Source organism: Hydra viridissima, unplaced genomic scaffold, assembly GCF_058129835.1.
Source record: "Hydra viridissima isolate aposymbiotic clone 2 unplaced genomic scaffold, HvirCarnegie_v1 scaffold_1, whole genome shotgun sequence".
Classification (NCBI taxonomy): Eukaryota; Metazoa; Cnidaria; class Hydrozoa; order Anthoathecata; family Hydridae; genus Hydra; species Hydra viridissima.
The window spans coordinates 11,632,766-11,650,281 of record NW_028324300.1 but is presented as its reverse complement, the minus strand read 5'-3'; the positions used below and the strand labels follow the sequence as shown (position 1 = coordinate 11,650,281).

The following is a 17,516-nucleotide window of genomic DNA, read 5'->3' as shown; positions in this document are numbered from 1 at the left end:
ATAAAAACAAATTAAATATGAATAAAGTTGATGACGATCTTGATAGTTGTTCAAAGAAATCTTTACTTAATAAAAAAAAGTTATAAAACTTTATCTTTGCAGTTGGCGGGAAAATTTACCCAAGTAAATTCCAGTAGTAATGTTTTCGCAAAGTTGGATTTTGCTTAAAAATTGCTGAGATTCATCTGTATTACAATTTCCTTGTTTACTTTTTCTGTCTGACAGGTTGAGCCCTCTTAAATACTATTAGCACATATACTGCATGGTGTGGCCTACGTTCACGGGCAAACATGATTTCTTTCTTTCTAGATTATATTAATCCTTAAAGGACTGCGGTGTTTTTTTCTACCCCAGAGGTGTCTTTTTCATGCCACAGATACAAATCGTGTCTATCTCATCTGCAACATTAGAACATCTTTTAGTATCATGTAATGAAGTTTTAAATTAAAAAATCTTTTGTTTTACTTAAAAATTAACAACATTTGATAATTTAAAATTTTGTTACATTAATGGCGTCTGAGGTATTTTTTCTACCTCAACCAAGTTTCTTCATTCTTAGTTAGCATAGTAATATGTAAACTATAAGTGACATGAAATAAAGTATTTGTTTTATTTTTAGTTGTTTTTTCATTTGATATGGTGCTTCTGAGTAAACTTTAGCATGCATTCATTATTTATTTAGTCATAAATGGTTATGCTTGTCACGAATGTTTATTATCTAAAAATATTACATTACTGACACAAGATAATACTTATCACATTTGTTATATTTATTGTACAATTTTTACTTAACCAAAAAAATAAAAAATACAATTTTTTTAGATTATATATACTATGAGTTGAGATTATAGAATATTATGAGTTGACAAAAAAAGAACGCCGCAGTTGAAGCTTATAATTCTTTTTGGTTTAAATGAAATATCTTCAAGTGATGAGTTAGATGATGAAGGTTCTATTATTTCTGATGGCACTGAAAGTGATTATGACAATCAAATTTTAGGTCAAGATATAATTTCAAAGAATGGTGAGGAAATATGGAGTGCATTTCCAGTGATAAATGCTACTTAGCTACGTGCCCAAAATATTATTCGACAACTTACTGGCCAACACAGCTTGCAACTCAAACTTGTGGTATGAGTTGATAATTATTCGAATTGTTGGTAACTGCACTAAATCTAAAGTTTATAGAATTAGACTAAAACAATCGGTCGACACAACAATTAATGAAATTTATGAGTTCATTGGTTCATTCTACAATCTGAAGTGTTTCATTCTGAAACCCAAACCATAAAAGAGCTTTGAAGTTTTACAGACTGCATCCGTATTTTTTCTGCCTCAATAAAACGAGATTGATTTATTGACTTGCGACGATGTATTCGATTTGATGAGAGAGAAACTAGAAATGAGAGGGATTTTGATGAGAAATTTTCACCTCTTCGAAATATAATGAAAACGCTTAGTACTAAATGTAGAAGCAACTATAGTCCATCTACATATCTTACCACTGATGAGCAGTTACATTTAGGAGATGTTGTCCTTTTTAGATGTTTATACCGTTGTGAATTCTTGTTTTTTCGGTTTAAAACTGTCATTTTTATCAACCTTTCATAACAATAACGAAATAGTTATTCAAAATTAGAATCATACTGGATTACAACATGTATAAGGTGGTGTTGACACATTAGACCAGGTTGTCAGATACTATTCGAGTCGTCAAAAGAGCAATCGATAGCCACTCACAATTTTTTTTTTTAATATTTTGGGTATTGCAGCATACAACGCTTTAATTTTGTTCTTGTCAAATTCAAATTATAAAAATGGGGCTTCACATAGAAGAGAATTTTGGAAAGAATCACCTAAGTCTTCTTCCAAAAATAGTTGCAAACAGCAATCTTCTATACCTAAGATATTTGCAAAAAGTTTTTGACGTTGGGGTAGCTTAATACCCCTGTCGTCCTTAACGTAACTTTTTTTCACGTCCTTTAAGGGTTAACGGAAACTAATAACCTATAAAATATATCAGATTAAATTTTATTTCACATTAAAGACTTTTCTCCTCGCAAGATGTTAATTCAAAAGAAATATGTTATCTTGCTGAATGCCGATATATTTTACTTTAGTTAACACACCTAAAACTAATCTTAGGTTTTTATTACACTCTGCCCTATATATATTTACATTTTGAGCTTCATGCTTTTCTAGTAAAGAGATTTTCATCTTCATCATCATCCGAATGATCGTTGAGAAATTTATCAAAAACCCGATCAGCAGAGTAATGATACGTCGGTGTTGCACAACAATCGAAGAAAGTTGTCTCATAACGCCGCATTTTACTTGCTGCACGCTCACGAAGGGCGAAATACCTTTTTCTTCGAAGGCGCACACACTGTATAAATGAAAGGACTGCAACAAGAACTATCGGGGTTGCTAATATAGAAACTATGACAATGACTGGCATTAAAGTGATACCATCAGAATCTGAAAATTCTGACTTTGAGTCATCTTCTAAAGATTCCAGGGTAGAATTGTTTACGAAAGGAACTTCCTCTGAAAAAGGAAAAAATATTACATACTAAAAACGAAAAGCAATCAAGATTTTTTATATACACATAAATATACTTTTAGTATCTGTAATAAAAGCATCTGTAATAAAAGAAAATACCGTAAATGCTTGATTAGAATTTAAAATTCCAGTGTAATCGGATAAAGATAAAAAAAGAAGAAGAAAAGAAACCGTTGTTCCCAACTTTTGTACGCTAAGGTACAATTTAATACAAAACGCAACATTACCACTAAAACTCTGGATGTAGTACTGTGAAATCTTTCGTCCACCAATGTTTGAGAGATACAATTTACTTTGATTATAAGACGTGCAAATATGCGTTGGACCAAAGAAATTCTGTTCAAGAAAAATATTTTATGCAGTTTCTAATGACGTCATCTGTTAAAAAAAGTGATAGATGAAAAGAACAGATAAAACTTAAATGCAAAATAAAGAGTTAAAAAACTTCATATGAAAAACTAAAATCACAGATGAAAAGTTATAAAAAAAACTTTTGACATTAACCGAGTCAGAGACGTAAACTTTACATACGTAAGCTATCCGGTAATTTTCTAGAAAAGTACTTAAAAGGCGTTGGTAAGTCCGCCACTTTTTTTTTTCAGTGTCCATTCACTCTTTGTTTACAAGTCAGATGGTGTCGATGTGTCCATTTTTTTTTTTTTTTTTTTTTTGCTTTCGGAAAAAATCAAATATCGTGCAGTGATGAATGGCCTTGAGGATAATTCACATTTGACCTAAATTTTAATTCTTTTAAAAGTCTGTTTTATAAGTGTTACTTATAAATTTTTGTAAAGTTCTATTTTTACTATGTGACTAGTTTATTTCTTATGTTTTTCTCTTATCTTTTCTTTATATTATTTAGGTCATTGCGTTTTATTAGTGAATTACTATTTGCAATGACCTGTGTTTTTTGTAACATCCTTAACACGAAATATATATATATATTGATTGATTGATATTGATTGATAATTCACACTGGACGTCCAAAAACTGTCACCACATCAGAAACCATTCAAAAAGGCCATGTTGTTAGAGGATCGACGATTGTTGCACTCTCATTGGCTTCGATAGATGTATCGAAGCCAATGAGAGTGCAAAGAAATTTCTAGATTTTGCTCCCAGTGACTATTTACCTATTTCCAGACCAGAAGAAATCCCTTGATAGAAAGAGTTTTACATCGAATGAAGAAGTCATTGCAGCTGCAGATGCAACGAAAAAACAAAAAAAAACAAATTGTTTCATGCCAATAGTAATTGTTTTCCATTATTTTTCTAGAAAATTACCGGACACCCCTCGTAACAACCCCATATAGTAATATTAGGTTAGTTATGAAAATAGGTTTTCTTTTAAAAAATTATAGTTTGATTATTGATATTGGATTATTTCAGTTTAACTGCTATAGTTTTCCCAACTTTATGTTTATGATAAATTTTCACTCATTATTTTATAAAAGAAACTTTGGTGGAAACATGAATATTTTTTAGAAACCTTTTTCTACTTAATATTATTTGGTGAAGGGTGATATAAAAATGTTTCACAAGGGATACACAAGGCGTAATATATTTGTTAGTAAGTAGCTCTTTAAATGTTAAAACAACTAATGTAAGCAAAAAGTGTATAGTTTTCCAACTATCTAATCTAAAGTTGTTGTTATGAGTGGTTGCTATTGTTATTCTTCAACATTCTTGTCTTAATTAGTATCATTACATGTTCTTTAAAAGTATCATTAGATGTTATTTTTTATTTATACACAAAGCACAAGCAAAACAAACGTCATAGTATTGACATGAAAAAGAAATTGTGCTATATTTTTATTGTTAAAGTGGTTTTAAGTTTTACATTATGATAAAGTACCAGGTAGGTATTACCTTCTGATCTTCAAGCCAAATGTTTAGAACTTCGCCACTTTTAGTATTTATTGTTAAGCCTTGTATGGGTTCTCCATATTGACCACTTATTACAAAAAGGACTCCACCTTTGAAAATTGAAAAGAAATAAACAGAAATAAAAAGATTTTCTGCTGAATGGAGAAATATGGTATAACAGATACAAACAGTGGTCGCTACTAATAAGAATACAGTCATATGAAACTTTAAATGATAAACTTAAAAACTTAAATAATTTAAAATCACTTTAAAATAATGTTATTGTGCAACTTCAATATAATATTAAAATCATCACACGCAACAACAATAAAAGGGTTTAGTTTTTTAACTTTAAATAGCTTAAAAATAACATTCAAACATTTTTTGAAATTTCAAAAATAATTTCTTAAACACAAATTACTTACCCTGCAAATGACTGTATGCCATGGAACGGAGTTCTAGATGGGGAGCTTCTTTAATAAGAGCATTCAAGAATGAACCATCTGTTTTGAACACAAGAATTGAATATCGGTAGCCAACATACAAGTATTTGTCATTGCTATCCAATGCAAGTGCCAATGGGTATGTTTCAGCTTATGTAAAGAAATTAAATTACTTTTTCAACTTTGTAAAATCTCTATTGACAATAATAGGTTTTTGGTTATCTAATAAACTTAGAAAAAAACTCATCTAAAAAAAAAGCCTACCAGATTGGGAATTTCTAAATTCTTTCATAAATTTACCATCAGCATCAAACTTTATAATTCGGTTGTTACAATAACTTTACAGATAGAAAAAAGAAACTTTCAACTTCAGTCATCATTACATAATTATAATACAATTATGATACAATTACATAATTATAATACAATTATGATACAATTACATAATTATAATACAATTATGATACAATTGTAATATAAGTATAATATAATTATATTACAGTTATAACATAATTATAATATAATTATGACATATTAAAATTATAGTAAAATTATAATATATAGTTAACATCATCATTACTCTAAGAGGATTAGGTTCTCTATATTTCTTATTTATAGGTATGTTATGTTTACATTTCAACCAAGAACCTTAATTAGCAGCATTCTGGTGGTCAATTTTATCACAACTTTGAAAAAGTGGTTAGGTTAACTTTTTTTTCTTTTAATTGTATACTTGCTTCAACAAATCTTTTGAAAAGATTGATTTAGTTGTTCATAAAACTATTACTTATTGCAAAATAGTTAGCAATTTTGTAATATATTTAAATATTATTATCAGAAAAAAAAGTCTTTTTGTTCTTGCAAATCAAAAATAGTTAAAAACAAATCAAAAACTTTTCTTTTCTCTGAAAATCCCCCAGGTCTCCTGTAATTCCAAAAGTTTTTTTTTAGAATTTTTTTATTTTTATATTAGTAATTCAATAAGAAGATGATAATGATATATTTATGCAACAAATATATTATAATTACCTTGCTGTTAAACTTACAGATTTAAATATACATTACAGATTTATAAATATTAAAAAAAGATTATTTATGCAGAAAAAATAAAAAAAGTTTAACCCGTCAGCAACAAAGAAAAACCCAGACAGCATAACAACTAAATCAGCAGGTTGGCAAAAGTGCATTTGATCATAACCAGGTGTCAACCGCTCACCTAACACTAAACTTGGTTTCAATAAATTGCTCAAAGAAAACTTTAGGATCTAAGAAAAAAAATTTCTTTCATATCCTAACAGGAATAAAACACACCTAACATTAAAATATTTACTGCAAACAATAAACCACCTGATGGAGAGCAATGTCAATAACCCAAATATCATCTTGATGATCAACTCTCAGCCTTACTGGTAAAATAAATCTATTAAAAGAAAAATATACATTTATTTATTTCTAAAAGTTTTAAATAATTCTGTAAGTTTAGAAATGTAAAAACATAACTCTGGTTAAAGAGAGATGTCTTGCAGAGGAAATACATTCTCTTGCTGTAAAAAAGTTTTACAAGACATCCCTCTTCTTGGGGTAAGTTACCTTTTTTTGGATAAAACTACTAAATTTGTAAATAACTATAATTATAATAATCTATGGTAGCTAGTAAAAAATTAAAATTCTGTAATTTAAGTTCATCAGAGGTGGGCAATCTTGTTTTTTTATTATTTCTGCAATATTTAGAATATTTTTCTTTTTTTCCTATCAAAATGATAGATCAATTGAAACCTGAATGAAGATCAAAAACAGAGCATTTGATGAACATGTCAAAGCTATAATAACTGAATTTTCAGCCATTTTCTAAAGATGCATTTCTTGCATTTCATGAACAGTGTTGCGTAAACAAGTAGAAAGGTTTAGAAGATTATTTTAAGAAGATTATTTGGTTGCTTAATCAGTTTATTTCTTTATGTTATTTAGGTGTAATTGATACAAAGATCTAATATTGTTTGAGCATTTTACAAAGTAAACTTTTTGCTTAATTTAAATTTAAAACATAACACTTAAAATAAATAGGAAACCATTGATTAGCAGCAGTTAAATGGTTTTGATGAACTAAATGTTTCTTTTTTTTTTTCTCTTCTTGGCGTTAACTTGTATTTTTTGTTGTTATTTATATGAAAATTTACCACTTTTATCAATAAGACTTTTCTTTAAACTATTCAGACGCATTTTATTTAAATGCAAATAATTATGTTAGTACTCATGCTGATATGTCATCTATAAACTTTGCAGAGTAGGATAACATGCATCAAATTTAACTTGACATTTCAACTTTAATTTATGCTGATGATGAACATTCTTATGTAAGTTTTATTTCAAAAAGAACTTGAGATGAAAAGGACTTACAAGTTTTTACCAAACGCTGTTTTAAGACTTCCATCTGGATTTAAAAACAGGATTGTGTTTTCTTTGATTGTTTCATAAGATTGTGCATAAAAGTTCTCTTCATCAAATGAACTGAAAACAAAAAAATATATAAAATCTTAAAACATTTTAGCTGCAAAAATCTCATGAAATCTTATAAAAGATTATAAATATAAATAAAAAAAATCTTATAAACTTTTCAGTAGGTTTCATTGTTTGACTTTGGTACAAAACAAAACTTTTCTGTGCCAAGTAAAAGAGTGAAAGCTAAATACTAAATATTTTCTTAAAATAAAAGGCTGTAAGACTCTTGCAAGATATATTTATATAATTGGTGTAGTAAATACTAAAAGAATCTTACATTTACCTTTAATTTACCAAATAAATAAAACATTAACAAAAAAAGTTTAACAAAGCCTGATATGAAACACAAGAAAGGGAAAAAATTGAAAAAAAAGCAACAGTATACAAAAAAAAAAAAAAAAAAAAAAAAAAAAGGCTCACTCTATATCCATAGAACGATCAGCACTGTTTAAAATAAAAACACTGCCATTTTTATTAACATCAACTGAAGTAACATTTCCAATTAATTTTAAAACATTATCTTGAAGTTTCCAGCTATTAACAAAGATTGGAAATGGAAATGATTGAATTTTTATTGATAGACCATCCAACTTTAACATTGTAACAGATGATAAAGATGCATTCTCTTTTTTAGGAATGGAAAACTTCTCATCAATGCCAGAAGAGTTCATTTTTCTACCATTGGTAATAATTTTGAATAAAGAGGATGAAAATGTTGAGGGCAGTAAAGTAGATTGCATAGATCTAGTTACTCCTGTGGGATTGTAATGACTTTTCAGCAATCTTTTTTCTGAATTTTCAAGTGCATTTTTATCTGAAAAGGAATTATGGTTAAAATTACAGACTATGAATCAGTAAATAAACTAATAATTAATTTCTAAATAGATTTATATTTCTATTTCATCCAGCAGGAGAGATTTATTGGAACACAATGCTAACTATATTTACAGTTAACTAAGTTGTGTTATAAATAAACTCCCCAGCTATCATTTTCTGAAACATCTTTTCGAAGATTTGACAACTTTACTTTTTTTTTTTAACAATATTATAATGACTGCTCTTTTGATTACTTATGTTTACACGCCATTTAAAGTATAAAAGTAAAAGTAAAACAAAACCAACAACATTTTTACAGTTAAAAAAAAAATGCAATAAATAAAAACCTTTTGAGAATTGATCCCATTTAATGCTGTGACATTGGTCAATGACCAAACTTCTTGGAGTGTTTACTTTATAATACATAAAGTAGAAACTACAAATCTGATTGTTGCAGAGCTCTCTTCAGAAAAGAAAAAATTTCCTTAAAAATTTGCTTCAACAAAAAAAATATTCAAACAATAAAAGTTAGACAGGTATAACAAATATAGGAGACCACTTTTATTAAGCAATGATAATAAAATAGTGACAGAATAACACTGAAAAAATGAAACAGATTAACAAAAAGTATCAGTGGGTGAAGTTATAAAATTATATATAATTAAGTTTAAACAAAACATAATTATATATAATTTTTTTGGTTAAAAGTTGTTATATATAAAAATATTAATGTTATTTAATTTTGCTTTTTATTTTTAGGAGATAAAGATATATTATCAGAATATGTAAATACAATCAGTAATACATTTATTTTCCATTATACTTAAACATTTAACTTCTACCAATCAGATTTTCTAATGCAACTACATTTACTTTGTATATACAATTTATTTAATGCATTTTTTAGGAAATTTGAATGTGTTTAAAACTAAATATGGTTTTTCTGTTATCAACAACAGTTTAATTACTTAATGAAGCATAACTATATAAGCAAATAAAGAGAAAAGAGTAAGAAAATACTTGAGCAATGGTTTTTTTTTTTAAATCTAAAACTATACACATACCCAGGTTTTAAAAAGTCAGTAGTGTTTTGTGCAATAAACGTGCAGCGAGCAGTCTACAAAGAAAGTGCTAGATGCAATAAAAACATCACTGCTATCATCACTCATATTCAGAGTGAAGGATTTATGATTACATTCATAATTGTATTTATGGTCATAGTCTTGTAAAGTTGACAGAAGTTGTTGTCATGATATTTAGTAATGGTTACTTTATCAAAGCTGTTTTTTTTTTGAACTTATAAATTGTTTAGAAATTAAGTACATATCTTATAAATAAAAATAAATAACTACTAACCAATATATCTGATTCATGAACCAAAACTCTCTTTCCTTTAGGAATTATTGTAAAAGCCTAATGAAATAAAATTTGGGAAAGGTAAAAATAAATAATAAATAAACAGTAAACAAACTAGTGCACCAAAATGCGCTTATATTTACAATAAACTGGGTATATTTAACATTATCCCAAAACAGCCCCAAAAAAATGATGCAAATTAAAGTTGAATTTTATTATTAGGACCATTTTTAGCTAAAACAATAACAAAATATTAAGCCAAAAGTAATTTACTACCTGCGACTGGGGAACATCTAGCTCACCAATCAAAAATCTATGATTATCTCGGAATCTGTAAGCAGAAGTTGAGCCTAAATGTTTTACATTTTACATTATGGGTTTTAGATTTAAAATTGTGGGTTTAAAGAAACTAAGTATTAGCATAAATATGATCAATATGGTAAAAAAGAAAGAAAAGAAGATGGACCTCTTTTAAAGTTATAACCACTGTATGCAAATGCTATTATTGGGTCACCATGATATGCGCATTCTATATCCACATTCTCCATATGACCTAAAATATTTAAGCAGAGACAATATCTGCTTCAGTTTAATACAAAAAATTTGTTTAAAATGTCTGAAATGCAATACAAAAAATATACCTTTTAAGTTTAAAGGTATGTTAGAATCACATGGACTAAAAACAAAACTGCCAGCAAGAAATTTTTGAGGTTTAGATGTAACAGATACTAAAACACTTGATTCATCATTTGTACCATCTATAAAGAAAAACCTAAAGATGCTTCAAATTTTCAAAAACTTCTAAAATATGTTTAAGTTAATTCAAAAGATTGAAATGTAATGACCTGACACAAAGCCAGTGTAATGAACCTGCAAAACTAGGTATTGGATCTTGTTACTTGTGCCTAATTGAAAACCGACATCTAAAATGTAAAGATTATGAAAATAAAATAAAACGTTAACAGCATGAATTAAAAAATTTACAACAGGTAAAAACATTCTGAAGTATTACTTTATTCAGTTTTAAAAAAATTAATTCACTTTTTATAAGTAAACAAAGCAAAAAGTTTCAAATGGTTCAATTACTATACATACGATACATAAGAAGAGAGTTTAAGCTATTTAGAAAAAAAAAAAATGAACCTTGAAATTTAATGTTAGAAATTGATGGAGCTTTTATGTTAGGAGTTCTTAGTACTTTGTGTTGAGACTTTAATTGCTTCCTTTATTTTTATTGTGTTATTTTATCAAAAAATACTTAATGGAAATTTCATCAATAAAAATGAAAAGATTACATCACAGTAATGGAAAATTTTTTTTGAAATAATGAATTAAATTACATTAGTACTTAGTTAGGTAGTCTTTTTGATTTAAAACAGCTTAGCATAAAGTTCACATACTTAATGTAAAATAGAGCTCAAAGTCATTTATTCTATCAGACCTAAACTTCGACTTGGTACTCCAGAGATTATTTCCCCAATTGCTTAATTGCCCAATAAAGATGGCAATTTTTAATAAACAATTTTTTGGCAAATAGTATTCCAAAAAAACCTGAAGCACATAGGCACAAAAAAAAAGCTTCACAGATACAAAAGTGCAATTGATTTTTTTTTTTTTTTTGTGCAATTTGGGGATCATTTTTTGAGTGATTTATGATGATCTTGTCTTTTCTTTTGTTTTTTATGTATATTACTTTTGATTAATAAACCATTTTGCTCTTTGTTTAGTGATATTACAAACTGCTGTCTTGGGAAATCTACATTGATATTAAGATAAATTTCTTTAAATTTCTTTGAACAATGAAGTTTTTTTTCTTCTGTAAGATTTATTTGGTCTTCCCATTCTGTAGTTTGGTTACTGCAATAATAAAAAACAAACAACTACCTACCATAAAAACTCCATCAATATCTAACAATAAATTTCAAGATTCACAGTTTACAAAACAAAAAGTGATTAAAAAAACCTTTTTGATCAGTACAATCAATTAAACTTGTATTTTTAGATTTTTTTTTTAAAGGTTAACTTAAATTAATTCAATAAAACAAAAAAGGGAAAAAATTACACAGGTTTTCACTTTGTGTAAAACAAAAAAGAACATTGATGTATTTCTGGTAAAATGGTTGAAGTGACTTTAATTAATTCCCCACATTCAAAAATGTTTTGAATGGAGTTGCAGTTTAGCATCAAAAAATAATTTCCATAAAGAAGTGTTTCTATAACGCTAATTAAAGTGTTTCCATAACGCTAATTAAAGTGTTTCCATAACGCTAATTAAAGTGTTTCCAATACCGCTAGTTAAAATTTAAAAATCAATTAAAAAAAGATATTTTGGAAAAAAAAATTGAACTTACTATATTGAGTGGATCAAAATTAAAATATAAAAATGCAAATTGGAAAGTTTCAATTACAACCATACACATTAAGTTTTCTTTTAAGTAAAAAAAAACAAAACAAAAAACAAAAAAAAAACAAACTAGAATAGCAGTTGTAATAGAATGCAACCTGTAAATGACATGGACTTATACAAAAACTATGAAACTTTAAAAATTTAAAAAAAAGCAACAACAACTAGAGATTATCAGAAAAAGTGGAAGAAAACTTGGTAAATACTTAAAGCATGGGAGAAAACTTGGTGAATACCTAAAGTATGAGAGAAAACTTGGTAAATATTTAAAGTATGGGAGAAAACTTGAGACACAAAATGTGATCTTTGATTGGCTGACTGGCAATACAAAATTAAAACTAGTTGTAATGTTTAAACAAAACATGGCTTAAAAAAAATATTTTCCAGTGGCGTAGTATTTTACATACATGATAAAAAGATGGACAGACAAAGCGATTGATAAGAAAGGTTTTGGACATAAAAACAATGTTAAATAACAATTGGAAGACTAAAATAATAGTGATAACCAGATAACCAGTGATAGCTTAATAACCAGAAGATCTTACAAGTATTGTTTCAACTGATTGATGTTTGCTTAAACAAACCATCTAAGGACAAACTATAAAAAAAATTGACATCCTGAATTATTTCAAGAGAAAAAAGTTTTACAGCAGGTAGTGTGATGGTGGCAGCTTCTTTATCAACAATTTCTCATTGGATAAAAGAAGCATAGGATGATTTGTTAAAAAATTTTTAAAAAATTGTTCAAAAAATGTTTTGTATATAATCCACTTGATAGGACAGAGGATGATGTGATTGGTCAAAATGAAAATACTTCTGTTGATAGCAGCAGTTGTGATGCAAACCTTTTTGATATCTTATGACAATCAAATATCTCTTAACCAAATAAATAACCTTTTGGTTGAGCCAAAGATGATTTAAGTGGGGCTTTGATAGGTAAAACAAAGATGATTTAAGTGGGGCTTAAAGATGAATTAAGTGGTAAATCAATATGTAAAAAAGCTTACACAACAAGTTTCTATTTTTAATCATCAAATTCAAGGAAAATTACTGTTTTCATTTTTAAGACATTTCTTACAGACAAAAAAAAACTGTGGAAAAAATATGCTTTGACTTACACATCAGTTAGTCATCAGTTAACATCATTAAAATATGAATTTGTTCTTTTCAATTAAAAATAGGAGATATAAGTTGTGTAGAATATTGCATCTACACTGGTAAATGTAATATTTTATAAAATTAAATCCAAACTGATATTTAATAAAAACAGAACAAAGATCATACTTTAGTGTTTTTTACAAATAGATTTACTTTTAGGAAGCTTAAATGATGAGTCATTTTGATCCCAGACATAAAGCAGCAACTCTTTCTGTTGAGCACATGGCTTGGTTTTTGCACATTCCCTGAAAAATAAAGTTCTTTTTAAGGTAGCTAGGGAGTTAAAATGCAACAAGGAAAAAGGGCTACTTGTAGCTAAATCAACCTTTTATTCAAAAATAATAAGAAATGTATCTGTCATATAGAAAACATTTTGAAGTACAATAAACATTTTATAAAATTTTCTATTTTTGCACTGACACAGTTTGAAATCCCTGCAAAATCCCTTATTTGAAATTCTAAATTGACTTTTGTGATATCAGCTGTGAGCTCATAAAACATACAAAAAATTGGTCTTTTTTTTTTTTTTTCATACATATCCATATACATATATACATACATGTATACAACCGTAATGTAAAATAAAACTTTAAACTTCCTCGATGTAACGGTAATAAATAACACCAAAGGTAATTACCAGTTTAAATTCACTTTCAGAAAATCCAGTAAAAAAAAACCATTTATATAAGTTCTAGTAGCCATATATTAAAGAAAAATACTTTAGTTCACATTAAATTCTCACCAATAATATTCCTTTTTCCTTGGCTCTTCACACCCATAAACTAAAATGTGGTTAACAATGCTTTTGTTCTGCACAATAGCTTCAAAATTTACTAAAAATGAAACAGCACATTATGTAATTGTGGCATCAACTAGTTGACACTCAGGTGTTTAGGTATCTGGAATAAAAAAGATCTAAGCAAAAGTGCTAATTCTAATTCTTCTAATTATTGCTACAGCCAAAAAAATTATAACTTTTTTTCTCATACCTTACAAAAAATGAAAATTCATCATAAAAAGTAGAATAACTTTTTTTTCTTCCTAACATATTATAATTTCATAAAAAGTAAATCAACCAAAATACTGTTTATTTTCATATTTGCTGCAGTAATTATCTAACACTTACAAAAAGGACAAGTGACATTGGATAATTAGCACTAACAATGTAAATATCTTTTGTTCGCTCAAAATATTACAATAGAATCTCGATATAACAAACCCTAAAAGAAAATGAAAAGTGACTTGTTATATTGAGAGTTTATTTTATTGAACTTTTTTTTTTTATATAGAAAGTTGTTTTATCTAAAATTGAGGGGAAACAAAAAATTTGGTTTGCTACATTTGCTGTATTGAGATACCTGTTTGTATCAGGGGTTGATTATATTAAATTTTTACTTTATCATCATAAATACTTATTGCTGTTTGCTATTTTAACAGAACTTTGTTCTTTTTCAATACTAAAAATTCTTGACATTTTGGAAAAACTACAAAGCAATTTTTGAACAAAACTTGTTTAAATATTTTCCAAAAATTAAAATTCTTTTACAAACTTGTTGAACTAAAAAAAGTAAACCAACTTACAAGCATATATTTTATCTAAATCAATAGGTTCAGATGTACAAAGATACTCTCCCTAAAAACAGTTAAAAAACGAAGTGTTTATGCATCATGTACAAGTAACTATTTTGTTTAAAATATGTTTTTCTAGGAAAAAAAAAAAACAAAAAAAAAAAAAAAAAGCAATTTTTCCTTTAAAAGTACAAAAATGTAAATAATATGTTTTGGTTTCTTGCTAACAATTTTGGGTTTGATTTTGGTGATGTAGTTCTTTAAATAAATAATACTGACATTTTCACAAACATACCACTACCTTAATATTGGTTTGTAAAAAGTCCACACAAAAAAATACAGAGGAAAACTAAAGTTTTAAGATATTACATTTGAGCTTAGGTTTTCTTTTCTCAAACTTGGATTGAAAAATATTTAAAGGTCACTTCTTCAAACATACAACACATTATACAACTCATTTAATACCAGGAATGTTAATTCTTGGAATTGCAGATTATGGAAGAGCACTTTCTATGCACTTCTTGATCATTTAGTAATCTAAATACCAAATTTTCTTTTTGTCCATTAAATAATTAGTAGAACAGTTAGTAACACAACATCTCAAAGCCATAACCAGATCAGTCTTAGGAAATGTAATTGTTTTTTTTTAATTTCAGTATATGTTCCTTCCATTAACTTTTCTTAGCTGATCAGTCTCCAGTTTTTCTTATGGTTGGCACATATAATAGGCCTGAATTTTAGATAGCCATGCCTTAAGCACATAAGCCTTTTAATTTTGCTATGAACAGTTCTTGTATATTTAAATGACCTGGCTTGAAGATCTTATGAGGAAAATCTTCATATTGTGAAAAAAATTTAAGTGCTGTGGTCATGATTTGATTCCTGATTTAAGGTACAGAGGAATTACAATTTGAGGAATTTTTTTTCCAACAGAAAAAAAAAATTTCTTCAAATTGTAATGTGCCATTAAAGTTATAAAAAGTTTAAAATGTTAGCACAAGGTAAGAAGAAGAAACTCACCATATCAAAACAAACAACAGTTATATTTCTGATTCTTTATCACATTCAACTTTTGCAAAAGTGGAACATTGTACAAACAAATATTCAGGCAAACATATTAAATTATTGATGAGAAGTGAAGTTAAAGTATCTTGTTACAACAAAGTATCTTGTTACAACAGGTAGTGTGATGGTGGCAGCTTCTTTATCAACATTTTCTTATTGGATAAAAGAATTTACTACTTGTTATTTAATTGGTGAAACACAAAGATTCTATGGAATAATAAAGCTTTCAGACTGACCTGCTTTTCAACTACTACCATCTATCTATTATCATCTATCATATCTTGGTTTACTACACTGAATTATGTAATGCACCAACAGATGATCTCAGCCTACCTTGGAATTTGCAGTCATTTGAATGTATTGATAGGTAAATAGCACAGATTACCACCATGAAAATGAAAGTTTAAATATGTTTTGAATATATTCCCAAGTAAACTTATTCCAGGGCATGGCATTGTCTGACTTTGTCTCAAAAAACTCAATGAAAATATTTTCATTAGCTCTGAAAATTTATCTGGGCCAAACATTAAACTTACCCTGCATTGTGGCCAATTGTATAAAACATTATAAAAACCTTTTTTTTTCCCTTTTTAACTTCTCTTTTTTTTTTTTTTTGCTTTTAATATTTAAAGTAGGGATATGAAAACTCAAGGAGTAGCATAATGAATTGCACTTATACCTGATAAGTAACTTATCAAACTTTACGTTCTAACTTACCTAGTCACTTTAATTTTAATACAACTTTCATGCATTCCAAATGAACCAATACTTAACCATTATTGATATGCAAAATAAAGTTAAAATAAAATGTAAAATGACATTTTGCATTTTATTTTAACTCTATTTTTACATTTATCCAAACAATTTAAATTTATTAGTGATAAATATATTTTAATATCACTCAAATATGTACCTTTTTTGGAGAAACAGAAGGCATTTTTACTTCTAAAACTGTATTGTAGCAGATTATTGGGGATGGATTTAATAGTAGAATCACCAATAACTTAATGTGTGTAATCATTTTTGTATATTTACATATATATTTTTTATTATATCCTATATCATAACTACATATACTGCTCAATAATATAACCAAAACAAATAACAGTAATACATATAGCGTTCCTTTAAAAAGTATTGTTTAAGTAATTCATAGCTCCGGAAACGATGTTTTTAATCGAAATAAAAATTAAAAATATATAAAAAATAAATAAAACGAAAATTCTTATAAAACACGTAAAGTATTGCCGATATTTTTCGTAAGTTGATTGAAGCCTATTGTATAATTGCCTAATTGGAGATAATTTGAATTTTTTTGAAAGTAAATTACGATTGGCAGAACAATTATGATAACTAATTAGCGTCAAGAAAAGTGCTTTAACTCAAATTATGTAAGACTAAGCGCGAAACGAAAGACAAATATGTAACCAAATATGTAACCTTAAGACAAAGTGCAAAACGAAAGTATGGCTCCAAATGCAAATTGCTTAACTTCTTTATGTCTATGACGATATATGAGACGAGTTATTCTATTACAACATTTTTCACTTAAGAAGTGGGACCAGTTCTAATATTTTTGTTTTGAAAATATTGCCAGATAAAAACTACCGAAATTTTGAATAAAATAGCCGAGAAATTCTTCAAGAGTAGGAAATAAAAATAAATATAAATAGATTTTTACATGTGTTGTTGATTAAACTTGATAACATGTCAGCTGATATATTTTTGGTTCAAGTTACCAACTAATAATTAGACTTGAGCTGTAAAAAAATTACGT

At 27.3% G+C, this 17,516-nt stretch overlaps 1 protein-coding gene across 3 annotated transcripts; it reads right to left on the bottom strand.

Moving 5' to 3' along the window:
* Positions 1–2,086: 2,086 nt before the first annotated feature.
* On the bottom strand, positions 2,087–17,240 carry LOC145187329 (peptidyl-glycine alpha-amidating monooxygenase-like). 3 transcript variants are annotated; one of them, XM_090084019.1, is made up of 21 exons: positions 17,180–17,240; positions 14,687–14,738; positions 14,232–14,325; positions 13,848–13,938; positions 13,259–13,350; positions 10,389–10,466; positions 10,185–10,301; positions 10,010–10,096; positions 9,820–9,893; positions 9,544–9,600; positions 9,252–9,304; positions 8,535–8,650; positions 7,792–8,185; positions 7,270–7,380; positions 6,220–6,292; positions 5,995–6,137; positions 5,137–5,210; positions 4,855–5,022; positions 4,433–4,539; positions 2,791–2,899; positions 2,087–2,547 (listed from the first exon to the last, which is right to left on the bottom strand). In XM_090084019.1, exons 8-21 carry the CDS (start codon positions 10,089–10,091, stop codon positions 2,189–2,191), a joined length of 1,920 nt encoding a protein of 639 aa, XP_089940145.1. In that variant the 5' UTR covers positions 10,092–10,096; positions 10,185–10,301; positions 10,389–10,466; positions 13,259–13,350; positions 13,848–13,938; positions 14,232–14,325; positions 14,687–14,738; positions 17,180–17,240; the 3' UTR covers positions 2,087–2,188. The 3 variants fall into 3 exon arrangements, with proteins under 3 accessions (XP_089940145.1, XP_089940141.1, XP_089940139.1); XM_090084015.1 differs by lacking the exon at positions 17,180–17,240 and adding an exon at positions 16,653–16,808; XM_090084013.1 differs by lacking the exons at positions 14,232–14,325; positions 17,180–17,240 and adding an exon at positions 16,653–16,938.
* Positions 17,241–17,516: the final 276 nt, after the last annotated feature.

Excerpts from the sequence above, each read along its gene's own strand:
- LOC145187329 (XM_090084013.1), bottom strand. The coding sequence starts at position 16,760 with ATGATTACACACATTAAGTTATTGGTGATTCTACTATTAAATCCATCC. Across the intron at positions 10,467-13,258 it reads ATCATTTAAGCTTCCTAAAA|ATGTCGGTTTTCAATTAGGC; the intron begins GTAAATCTATTT and ends TTTACATTTTAG. Across the intron at positions 7,381-7,791 it reads GATCGTTCTATGGATATAGA|TTCATTTGATGAAGAGAACT; the intron begins GTGAGCCTTTTT and ends TTTTGTTTTCAG.